This window comes from Arvicanthis niloticus, chromosome 15 (assembly GCF_011762505.2).
Source record: "Arvicanthis niloticus isolate mArvNil1 chromosome 15, mArvNil1.pat.X, whole genome shotgun sequence".
NCBI classification, from domain to species: domain Eukaryota; kingdom Metazoa; phylum Chordata; class Mammalia; order Rodentia; family Muridae; genus Arvicanthis; species Arvicanthis niloticus.
In genome coordinates, this window is record NC_047672.1 from 61,861,034 (window position 1) to 61,873,592 (window position 12,559).

The following is a 12,559-nucleotide window of genomic DNA, read 5'->3' on the forward strand; positions in this document are numbered from 1 at the left end:
TTTCTCTGGAAAAAGATTTAATGTACAAGCCAAATGTTCTTTATTTTAAAAACTAGTAGTAGCTTGATAAAAATAAACCTTATAATCTGATAAAACTGGATGCTTTTAATTTGTACTTACATAAAGACATTGGATGTTTTAATTGAAAAAAACTAAATTTTAAGTAAATATTTAAATGTACAATAAAATATATAACCTCCCAAGTGTAAAATAAATTTACTATATTATTAAGAATAGGAATACATGAAATTTCTAGGCACCTGAAACATTCAAATATTTCTTCTCAAAAATTATTTCAGGATCCATGTCTATTAATAACCACATGCTCCTGCTCAGAAAGTACCCTACCACTGAACTATTTCCTCAAGTTTATATTAGCTTCCTTACTTATATTATTAAAATTTATATTGATAAATAAACTAGATTGTATAGTTTCATTACAGTATTTTTCAGAACTGACAATAACAAATTTGATTATCTGGAATCACTACTGAACATTCATGATCCAATTTTGCTGAGATATAACTTAGATGATATATATTGGTTGTATAAAAGGAATCCATTTACATTAGTGAGTCTGCTCCAGTTATTCAACATTCAATTTAAAAATGCAAATTTAAAGGTGGTCTTAGATTTTTCTGATAATTTTTAAAGTGTATTTTATGAGATAATCATATTATAAATGATAAACAGGAGAAATTTCATAAGATAAAGTACTTGTGACTCCTAAGATACAATATGACATATTTTATTTAACATGCTATTTGGTCATAAATTTTGTACTAAAAATACAATTATCACACAAATAACAATTCTAACCTTATTTCAAAACACATTCATATTCTTTGCTTTCATAAAATATATTTTGTGTTAAAATATTTTCATGGCAGAAAATTGAGGAAAAAACAGAGATGCAAAAAAGGAAAAGCAATAACACTTTTTACATGTGAAACAATAGAGTTGAAAAGAAAAGGCATTGATGGTTTCTTCATCTTAATTGCAGAATTATGAACGAGTTCAGAATTTTTCTTCCCATGTTAACTCAATTATTTCCTCAAATGATTCGAAACACCATAACTTGGAAACTATCAGCATTAAAAATTATAGAATGGAATTAATTTTCTGACTACACTTGAAAGTTCTTGTTATCTATCAAAGCAAATTATTTTTGAAAAAAAAAACTATAACATTAAAACTTTTTAAAAAGTAAAAGCTAAAGCAAAGCTATCTAGTTACCAAGTTTTCTTTTGAAGCATAGATAATGAAATGGATGTAACAAAGTTGCTAATTGTTGTTATTAAGACATACAGTTCTAGGTCTTTATTAATTATAGATAATATCTAATTTTGAGAAAGGGTCTCACTATGAAGCCAAAGGCAGGCCTGGAATTAACTCTATAGTGGCCTCACACTCATAGGGATTCACCTGCCTCTGCCTTCCAAGTACTGGAATTCATCACCACACCTGGCTTCAAAATTTCACTTTTGATTTAAAAAAATGTAATTCACATTCAGAGATAATGTTTCCCATAAGCCCTTTAAAGTAAAAATATGACTTATACTTCACAATTCCATTTATATATATTTTGATCATATTCCACCTTCTTTTATCCTCTTTCCACTGAGTCCTTTCTTCATAAGTCTTTCCCCTACTTTCATGTTCTGGGGTTTTGCTTTGTTTTGTGTGTGAGCCACTGCATTTAGCTATGGTTGCCTGAATATGGATGGATGGACATTATTTACTTGAGCAAGGGTGGTTACCAGTAACTACTCCATTGACTTTCAAATTTTAAAACATTCATATATATGACACAAATATGCTTACTCTGTAAGGAAAAAGTAAAAATTATATTTTAAGGTACTTATTGTTAAATTTTCAACTGTATCTAATTTAAGGAAGTATATTGATAATAAACATCAATTAAAGCTTAAAACCAGTAATTAAGCTTCAGATGTGCTAGCACTTAAGATTTAAACATAAATACTTTGGGAAAGTGGCTTTGTTGAAAGTCAGATTTATGTATTTTTTTTTAATGTGTAGCATGTTGCTATCTAAACCACTCTAGATTGTAAGTTTTCAAAAAATTTATCTTCTTTTTTTGAGGGGTGAGGGTGGGGTGGGGGTGGAGACACTGGCCCTTTGCTGAAGAGAAAGGGAGAAGAAGAGGATGAAGTGGGTGGGAGGGAGGTACTGGGAGAAGAGAAGGGAGGAGAAACTGCTGTCAGATATAAAATAAATGAAACTTAAAAGAAAATTGAACACTGAATGTAATATTTAATATTTCCCAACCATTGTTTTGTGAACTTAAAAATGTTTGTGATACTTAAAATGCATAATTAAATGAATGGCAAAATTCAGATACTCAAATATATATGCATTAATTATTAGTATTAACAATGCTTGTTTGCCACAGGAAAAACTTCCCTCAAACAACGCATTGAGTGAAAAAATACATTTTTCATTCTCCCTATGAAAAGGATTCACTCTGTACTGATTCTTTTGTGTGTGTGTGTGTGATTTTTTAAATTACTTTTATATTTTTACAATCCAGTCACTGCCCCCCTCCTAGTCTGCCCTCCCACAGTTTGTCATCCCATTCCTCCTCCCTCTTGTTTCCAAGAGAATGTCCCCCCCATCCCACCGGGCCTCCCCACTCCCTGGGGCCTCAAGTCTCTCGAGTTAGGCCTGTCTTCTCCCACTGAGGCCAGACCAGCTCTTGTATACTGCCTGGTTGACAGCTGAGTAATCAACAAGACAGACAAACCCCTAGCCAAACTAACTAAAGGCCAAGAGATAGTATCCAAATTAACAAAATCAGAAATGAAAAGGGAGATATAATAACAGAAACTGAGGAAATTAAAAAGAATCATTAGATCTTACTATAAAAACCTATACTCAATAAAACTGAAAAATCTAGATGAAATGGATGATTTTCTCTAGACAGATACCACGTATCTGTCTATCTAAACAGTCCCATAACCCCTAGAGAAATGGCAGCAGTCATTAAAAGTCTCCCCACCAAAAAAGCTCAGGTCCAGATGGCTTTAGTGCAGAATTCTCCCAGAACTTCAAAGAAGAGCTAATACAAATACTCCTCAAACTATTACATAAAATAGAAACAGAAGGAACACGACCTAACTCATTCTATGAAGCCACAGTTACTCTGATACCTAAACCTCACAAAGACCCAACAAAGAAAGGGAACTTCAGACCAATTTTGCTTATGAATATTGATGCAAAAATATTCAATAAAATTCTAGCAAACTTAATCCAAGAACACATTAAAACGATCATTCACCATGATCAAAAGTAGGCTTCATCCCAGGGATGTAAGGTTGGTTCAACATATAAAAATCCATTAACGTAATCCACTATAAAAACAAACTCAAAGAAGAAAAATCACATGATCACCCCATTAGCTGCTTTAAAAAGTATCTGACAAAATACAACACCCCTTCATGTTAAAAGTATTGGCGAGACCAGGAATTCAATGCCTATACCATAGCATAATAAAAGCAATATTTAGCAAACCAACAGTCTATATCAAATGTCTATATTAAACAGAGAGATACTTGAAGCAATTCTACTAAAATCAGGAACAAGACAAGACTCCCTACTCCCTCTGTATCTATTTAATGTAGTACTTGAAGTTCTAGCTAGAACAATTAGACAAAAAAAGAAGATCAAGGGGATACAAATTGGCAAAGTCTATCTTCTTACAAGGAATTTGTTAGAAAAAAATAAATAATACATCAAAGTTGTTACCTTTTAGCCGGTGACTTAGAATTTGTTCCAGAACAGCTGCAAAGTTATTAAATTCAGGAGAAGAATCATCAATTGTTTCAAAGCAAGACCGATCAATCAGGGTCTTCACAGAAAATCTATGAGAAAACAAAATCAGAATGGCTGGTTTTAGAGAGAGTAGATCCATTCACTTAAGTATGAAAATGTGAGAAAATATTTAGAAAAGAATCCTGAAAATCAGGTTTATTCAATATGTTCTGTAATTTGAAAACTTTACAGAAAACAGGCTTCCACATGCATAGTTACTGCTAACATCTGAATGTTGGTATCCTTCAAGTTCTTGTATCACTGGTGAGGTCTAGGGCACTAGCATCAACAGGCTGGGCCTTCGGGAAGTTAAGCAGCAGAAGCACTCTTCTATTTAGTATCTTCGTAGAAGAGGTTTAAGGGAGCTTGACTGCTTCTTCTGTCATAAAGGGCATCAAACACGAGAATAGACCCTGGAGTATACCAAGTCTCCAGGCACTCTGATAATGTAAACAGCAAATCTGTATTTTATCAAATTACCCAGTATGAGGGCAGTTCGTCAGAACATGCTGAAAGAACGAAGGTATTACCTTTGGCTTAAAGTAAGACTTTGGGATAGTTTTGTGTCTTTAAATTACAGCTGTTGAAATCAGGATCAAAATATGATACAATTATAATGTAATATTTAATACTATAAAATTTCTGATTTACAAACATTATACATAGTTACTTTATGACAATGATATCTATTACGATTACTTGTAGCGGAATTTTCCCCTAATTGATTAAATAATAAGAATGACAAGAAGCCAATCACTGGGCAAGGAGGAGGCGGGGCTTCGGGGTCCTGGGAGGAAGAGGGAATGCAAGAGAAAGGAAGGCCTTTTCTGATGGAGATGCCACAGCGAAGTGGACAAGATGTAGTCTTGATTGATAGTTCTGGTGGCGGAACCCACCAGGATCCACCACCGGAAGATTTCTAGCATAGAATAGTCGGTGAATTTAGCACTGATAGATTCTACGCTCAGCAATTGTGTTATCTGTTGATTCTAAACTAAGATTGGTGTTTTCCATTTCGCAGCGATTCAACCGAGCTCCAGGGAAAGGTAACCACGGCAGAGTGTGTGGGTTTACAAGAGTGCTAGCGGCTGAAATTTGGGATTGCTGAGTTTGGCAGTAGATAGCCGCTTAGATGACTGGTAATGTGAGTGGTTTCCACAGCAAGCAAACTTCGAGAAGTTGGGCATGGGGTTAGCCCATGGGGGGCTGGGAGACCGCCAGGGCTAAAGATTAGCTGGCGATAGGGTGGATTGTTTTAAATAATCACACGCAACAGTTACTTTGCATTTTTACTTTTAGTAGCGTATTCACTAAATTATATCAAATATTTAATTTTTATTATAATTAATTTTTTACTTAGTTGTGTTTGTGTGTCTGTGTGTATACATGTTCATGCAAGTGCCATAGTATGAATGTGGAGGTCAGAGGATGATGTGAACAAGTCAGTTTTCTCCTTCTACCATGTGAACAGGTCATCACACTTAGTAGTCAGTGCCTTTATCTACACCATCTCATGGTCCTAAGTATTTAAGACACCACTATAAAAGAACATTAGATGGTTTTGTCAAAATGTGGATGAACAAAAATGTTCTTAGCAGCTTTGAAGAGTAGGCTAGGCTAGTATTTTATTATTTAGGTATATGTAGTAGTTTGAATAAGATATCCCTAGTCTTAGGCATGTGAATAACTGGTCTCCAGATGGTGAAGCTATTTTAAAAGGTTTAGGAAGTGTGGCCTTGTTGGAGGAAATAGGTTACTGAAGCTGGCTTTTGAGAATTTAAAAATTCACACCATTTCAAATTAGCTCTCTTGGCTTCCTGCTGCTGGAAGTTTCTTACCTTCCAGCTCTGGATTCACTCCTTTGGAAACATAAGCCCAAATAAACTCTTTCATTTATATATTACCTCAGTCACAGTGTTTTAACATGACAACAGAAAAGTAATTAATATAAATGCATTGTAAATTAACAATATTTTCAACTTACAATGGCCATGAATTTGAAAAATATCAAGGAGTGGTATATGGGAGGATTTGGAGGTAGAAAAGGGAAGGGGAAATGATGTAATTATATTATACTTCAAAAAGTAAAATAATTAAATAGGAAATCCTGTTTTCATTTCCATATTAAAAAAAAAAATAGCTGCCAGTGGTAGTGTAGCCTTTATCCCAGCACTTAGGAGGCAGAGCCAGGCAGATCTCTGTGAGTTCAAGGTCAGCCTGATCTACAAAGGCTACATAGAGAAACCCTGTATCAAAAAACAAAACAGAAAATTAAGCAGCAAAATTTTAAACAAAGTTGTCCTCAGAGTAGTGAAAGAAAGCTGTAAAAATTATCATAAAAATGTTCAAGCTAGTTTTGTGTCACTTGACACATCCTAGAGTCATTTTGGAAGAGGGAGCCTCAACTAAGACAATGCCCCCCATCAGACAGACCTATGGGCAAGCCTGTAGAACATTTTCTTGATTAATGATTGATGTGAGGGCATAGTCCATTATGGGCTGGGCTTGTGGTCCTGAGTGCTATAAAAAAGCAGGCTGAACAAGAAGCAAACCAGTAAGTAGCACTCCACCAAGGCCTCCATATCAGCTCCTGCATCCAGGTTCCTGCCCTGTTTGAGTTCCTGTCCTGACTGTGAAACTGTCATAAATAAACCCTTTTACTCCCTGAGTTGCTTTGGTTAGGCTATTTTTTTTTTATAATCCTACCTCAGAAAAAGCAAGAACCACATAAAAATCATTGTAGTGGAAAAAATTAGAATTTTTGTGATCTTTATATATTTTTGGTATTCCAAACTATTAAAAAAAACTCTAATTAGCCAATTATAATATAGAAAAATAAAGAATAAAATAGTTTAGAATACTGCAACTTAATAATATTAGAAATATAGGGAATTGACGTTCTTTACTTTCTTACAAAACAGGTATGAAGAGTAGAATGAGTGACTGTCTCAATTTCCTTGTGTAACCTTGGCAAACTGACGTATTACTTCCTGAATCTGAATCAACTCTCAGAACTTTTAGCCAATCAAGTTCTTTTTTTCAAATGTTATATAAACACTTGTAAGCATATGCTATAGAGACTTAATGTAAAGAGTAAAATAATCTCTCCCACATGATACTTGGAGACCATTTCATTCACTGTTTGGCTGCTACTCTCTTCTCTCTTCAGCAATAATGAGATGGATTCCCTTTCCACAGAGTAGAAAGACAAATGGTTTGTTGTGTTTGTGAATTACAAAGGCTTTGGAAAGTGAGGTGACAAAGCTGTTGTTGGTATCTTTCATAAGCACTTATCAAGAAAGCTATAGCTCACAATGATCGCACCAGTTCTTCCCAAGTCAGTACCTCCACTCACCACAAACATTTAGTGTCAAACTTGATGAAGTCAGGTACCTTGCCAGTCTTCAAACTTCCAATTTGATGACTCCCCACCTTGTATCCCTACTTCAATGCTGAGACATCGGGGTAGGTCCTTTGATATGAGTGTTTTGTCAGGGTCACTTCCTTTAGGACATCTTCCACTTTTCTATCCCAACCACTTTCTTGGTGCCATTAACACATGCATCTCTGCTCAGTTGCTAGAAATGCTTATCTTGATCTTCTTGGACTGCATCAATTTTTCTTTTTTTCCTTATTAGTAAACTTTGTGTGATAATATTATACATTCATGTAATGCATTCTGGTTACTACTCACTCCCACTGTCTTACTTTCTTCTGACCCTTGCCAGCTCCTCTTATTCCCTGCAAATCTCATTCCAGATTTATGGTTTACAAGTATCCATTAGATCTGGTTGTCACCCAGTTAAAGACAACACTCCCTCACATAGAATCTGTTAGTTATATTTGACCAATGCCAGCCAGCAGGTGTAACTGATGTGACTTCATGATTGCCATGGCCATGACATACTTAGAAAATGACATTTCACACAACCCCCATCCCTTCTAGCTCTTACATTCTTTTGGACCCCTCTTCTGAAATGTTCTCAGGGTCTTACAAAAGTAGTATACATGTTGTTTAGGGATGAGCCCTCAGCTATCCTTTACGATTGGCACCTTACATAGCCATCTTCTTTGCAGTTACCTTTATTACTGCTAAGAGATGCTTGTCTAATTAAGGCCAAGACTACCCTCTCTCTGTGAATATATTTAGGAAGTAGTTTGTTGTCAGTTTAGTTACAAAATAGTATTAAGTTTTTTTACTGGGTTTGTAAAACTGTGCATGGTTTGTTTCTTGTAGAACAAGCTTCAAATCCACTCTGGGAGAGGCTGTTTTCCCCCATAACCGTTGTGCCATTATTACACTAATGGGCATCATTTGCCCGGCAGGTTGGCTCACAGTTCATTGAGTTCACAGGTAGATAAGTCCTTCGATGCCTTACTTCTCTAGCAGCCTGCATCACCTCCCAGCACCATGAAAACTAGGCAGCAGGAAGCTTCCAGCCAAGTTCCAGCTAATTTCTCTAAATCTTGCATCTTGTAGGTGATACCTTCAGCATTAAGGTCGTATCAACTAGTTCTGGTAAGAAAATAAGTAGATAACTAAAGCTTGGTATCTCAGATCTGGCACTGGGGAGTTTGTTCAATGACCCATTACTCCTAGGATAAATATATTATTTTATTCAGCTATATAAAAATAATGAAATTTAAAGGTAATTAGATAAAACCGGTACCATATGAAGTTACCCAGAACCAAAGAGACACATACTGTTTGTTCTTCCTCATATGCAAATCTGAGCCTGTGACTTTATCTAGTTTATCCATTTAACTTAAAGCGTACCTCCAGAACATGTAGTGCACATACATATGTGAAGGCAAAACATGCATACATATAAAATAAAACTGTCATAAATTCTATGTTCTTCTTCTGGTGAATTAAACAGAAAGGTCTCTAAAATGAAAAAAAACCCTGTTGTTGACTTGAGAAGAAAATTTCTAAATGTCTTTCTCTAATTTTTATTAGGAAGATGGAGACCCTATAAGCTGACTCTGTAAGCACATTCTTCAAGGTAAGAGAAAAACTACTGCTTTAGAAATGTATGTCATTTTAAACAGTAATGTATACCATGAAGCAAATTGAACATGTTTCAAACAACTATAAGAAGGTATATTTCACCAAGAAGCTGGCTTAGGGTTTAGTTTCTTCTTTGACAGCATGGTAAGCTTTCCTTATTTCTCTGCAGACAGCAGGTACCTGCACCACATGAGCTGTGTCATTAGACTGACACTATTAATAAAGAACGTACAAATTCAAAGATGAGAGTTTTTCCTTCTGCTGTTTCATAGCAAATGTACTGGATTCCATACAAGCAGAGTAACTATATCCTCTCTTGAAAAAATAATTTCCATTTTCAGATAATCAACAAGGAAATGGCTGTCAATAGAGATGATAAAGGAGCTGAGAGATAGCTTGGTGGGTAAAATGCTTTCCACAGAAGCACAAAGGCCTGAGTCCCATGCCCATATGAAACCTGGGCATGGTAGTGCATGCCTGTATGTCACTGCTAAGAGACAGACAGAAAGAAGACCCTAAGTGCTTGCTGGCCAGACAGTCTAACCAAATCATTCTATGAAAGAATGTCTTTAATAAATTTACAAAAAAAAGGAGAGCAATAGAAGAGACATGACTTAAATCTCTGTTCTCCATATGTACATGCACATATGTGCACTATGCTCCTATAATCGTGCACATACACAGCAATAAGATATAAATCACAACAAATATGAAGCAGTAAGTACAAGTAATAATAAGCAGGATACCTGAAGATATTTGTTCAAATGGGATTAATATTCTTTTTTATATTTTATACCAGACACCTATTTTTTAAAAGCAATCAAAAATTTGCTTTCCTTTTCAAGTAGTAATTTAAGAATTCTCAGTCACTGCATGTGTGTTTTAATCTATCAAGAAAAAATTTAAATAAAAAATACTTTCAATGTATCTTTTAAAGCAGAGATATGCAGACAATGTACATATTAAATTCAACCATTTGCCTGCTTTTGTTTTTTAAGATTTATTTTTATTTTATGTATTTTATTTTTATTTTATGAATTTTTGTATGAATATATGGATATGCATTGCATGTACCCCTAGTACTTGAGAAAGTCAGAAGAATATACCTTGGAATTGGAATTACAATTGTTAACCAAATGTGGGTACTGGAAATCGAACAAACCTTGGTCCTCTCTAAGAGCAGCAATGCTCTTAACCACTTAGCTCTTTCTCCAGTCTTCTACTTCTGGTTTTTAAATAGCTTTTGTTGTAACACAGATACATAAATATTACAACCATCTTTCCTCATCTTTCTCATTTAGAGTATTGTATTTCTCATCCTGGTCACTGAAATTCTCATAAAAGTTCTGAATTGACATCTTTTATTCATCTGATTATATAAATAAATCTTTTAAGATGATTGTTTATTTTAAATCAGACTTTTTTGTTCTTTGTCAGTTTTTTTCATTTCTATATATTTGGATTCAATTCTTAAAGAGCTGTGAACTACTGGGTAATCTTGTTACCTTCTCCTTTTATATTTCTTGTGTTTCCATGTATCCATTTGGACACATTTCTGCTTAATGAGTATTATTTTGAGGCTCAATCCTTCATACTACTCAAAGTGGAGAAAACAAACTACCATTAACAGTCACACCACCAAAATAAACCCAGAATCAAAATAAAATAAAACCAATACCAAGTGGTCAGCTTGGAGACCATACACATACAAATAATATCATATGGACTGAGCAGATTGTAGTTATGTATTTAGAGGTGTGTGTGTGTGTGTGTGTGTGTGTGTGTGTGTGCATGTGTAACACAATGACTAAAGAAAAACAGGTCATGAATTTCAGAGAGAGCAAGATGGTCCATGGGAGAGGTTGGAGGGAGGAAAGGAAAGGGGGGAAATGAGGTAATTATAATTTCAAAATAAAAGATAATTCTTAAAAGAATCTAGTTAGGTAGCCAGAGAGATGTCTAAAAAGCACTTACAGTTCAGTCTGAGCCTGAGTTTGGATCCCAACACCCATATTAATAAATGTGCATATCACCCCTGTGCTGTGAAAGACAGAGACAAAAGGATTCTGGGTCTTACTCCTGGCCAGTCTAATTCCAGGTTCAGTGTGATACCCTGTCTCAAGGGAACAAAGTAAAGAATAATAGAGCAGAACACTTGACCTCTTTCTCTGTCCTCCACATGGACCTGACAAATGTAAGCATATGCTGTATGTATGTGTATATATATATATATATATATATACACACATATATATATATACATATATATATATATCACTCACACAAAAATGTAATCTAGTTATTACAGCCACTATGATACCAATAGCCACAGAAAAGTAAAAAAAATAATGTATAGTATAAAGTTAAAATGTAATAAATGTAAAAGTACTAACAATAAAAGAAAGGAGTCAAGAAAAATTTGGGAAAAAAGAAAAAGAAACATAGCATTAAATAAAGATAAGGAAAAGAATATGAGACAAGGAAAAGAGCAAGAAACAAAAAATAAGGGAAAGTACATAAATTAAATGGTATTAATACATAAAAGGTTTTTAAAGAATTTTTTTTTATGTATTTGGGTAGTCTGCCTGCATATGTATATGTTTACTACATGCAAGCTGGGTTCCCAGAGGCCAGAAATGGACAGCAGATCCCTAGAACTGGAGTTATAGGCAGTTGTGAGCTGTCATGTGGCTATTGGGAACTAAACCTAGATCCTCAGCAAAAGCAGTAAATGCCCTTAACCACTGAGACATCTTCCAGCTCCCATAAAGATATCTTTAAAACATGGAGAAAGGCACCAGCAAGATGGCTCAGCAGGTAAAAGGTCCTAGCCACACAACCCTGACAGCCATGTTAGGTCCCAGAACATACTGAACCTATGTAAAAACAACCACATGTGGTGGTTCATTCATGTAATCCTAGCCCCAGAACTCCTATGGTAAAATGGGTGGCTGAGATAAGAGAATCAGCCAACTAGAGATCACTTAAGCCTCAGAACCAAGATGGAATGAGAGAAAAGACTGGAAAAGTTTTCTGACTTTTATATGCACAACCATTCTTCCTCCCCCCCTCGTGTGTGTGTGTGTGTGTGTGTGTGTGTGTGTGTGTGTGTGTGAGTGAGTGAGAGAGAGAGTCTAAATTAAAAAAAATCTTTTAAAAAATAACGTTAAAAATAACAATAAAATCTAAAAATGTTTAACTTTTTTTTTGAGAATCTTCCATGACCTCTAACATTGGAATTTACCAGCTCAAAGGCAGGGAGTCATAATTGGCGTCTACTGTAGTTCCTTTGTTTAGCCCCATGGTGGTTTGAATAGGAATGGTTCACTGTTTTTGAGCAGTCACCAGGGCATGGCACTATTAGGAGCTGTGTTGGAACTGGTTGTTGGAATTGGTGTGGGAGTGTTGGAGAAGGTATGCCATGGGGTGGGGGTGAAGTAGGGGGTTCAAAAGCCCAAGCCATCCCACAGTAGTCTCTCTGTTATGTGCCAAATGTAAAACTCACAGCTATTCTTCCAGCACCATGTCTGCCTACATGCTGCCATGCTTCCCTAACACAGAAGGTGGTACCAGGGACTAGGGTATTGGTGTGATAGGCCTGACTTTGTTGCTTGTTCGAAGGATATGGACTTTGGGACTCTGGATTAGGAAAGCAGTTAAATGCTTTAAGCGGAGCTTAATGAGCCACCCTAGTAGAAGCAGGGAAGACAGTGGTGC

The 12,559-nt window shown here is 35.4% G+C and overlaps 2 protein-coding genes across 5 annotated transcripts in view; one reads left to right on the forward strand and one right to left on the reverse strand.

Annotated features, from left to right (window-relative positions):
- Rundc3b (RUN domain containing 3B) overlaps positions 1–12,559 on the reverse strand; it is a 117,287-nt gene that overhangs the window by 95,006 nt on the left and 9,722 nt on the right. For all 3 annotated transcript variants that reach the window (XM_076913108.1, XM_034519163.2, XM_034519165.2), the window contains exon 2: positions 3,766–3,881. In XM_076913108.1, coding sequence (XP_076769223.1) covers positions 3,766–3,881 — 116 coding nt within the window. The remainder of the gene's footprint in view (positions 1–3,765; positions 3,882–12,559) is intronic.
- Positions 1–12,559, forward strand: part of Abcb1 (ATP binding cassette subfamily B member 1) — a 159,857-nt gene that overhangs the window by 26,319 nt on the left and 120,979 nt on the right. For both annotated transcript variants that reach the window (XM_076913103.1, XM_034519162.2), the window contains exon 2: positions 8,792–8,837. The gene's annotated coding sequence lies outside the window, so the exon portion shown is untranslated. The remainder of the gene's footprint in view (positions 1–8,791; positions 8,838–12,559) is intronic.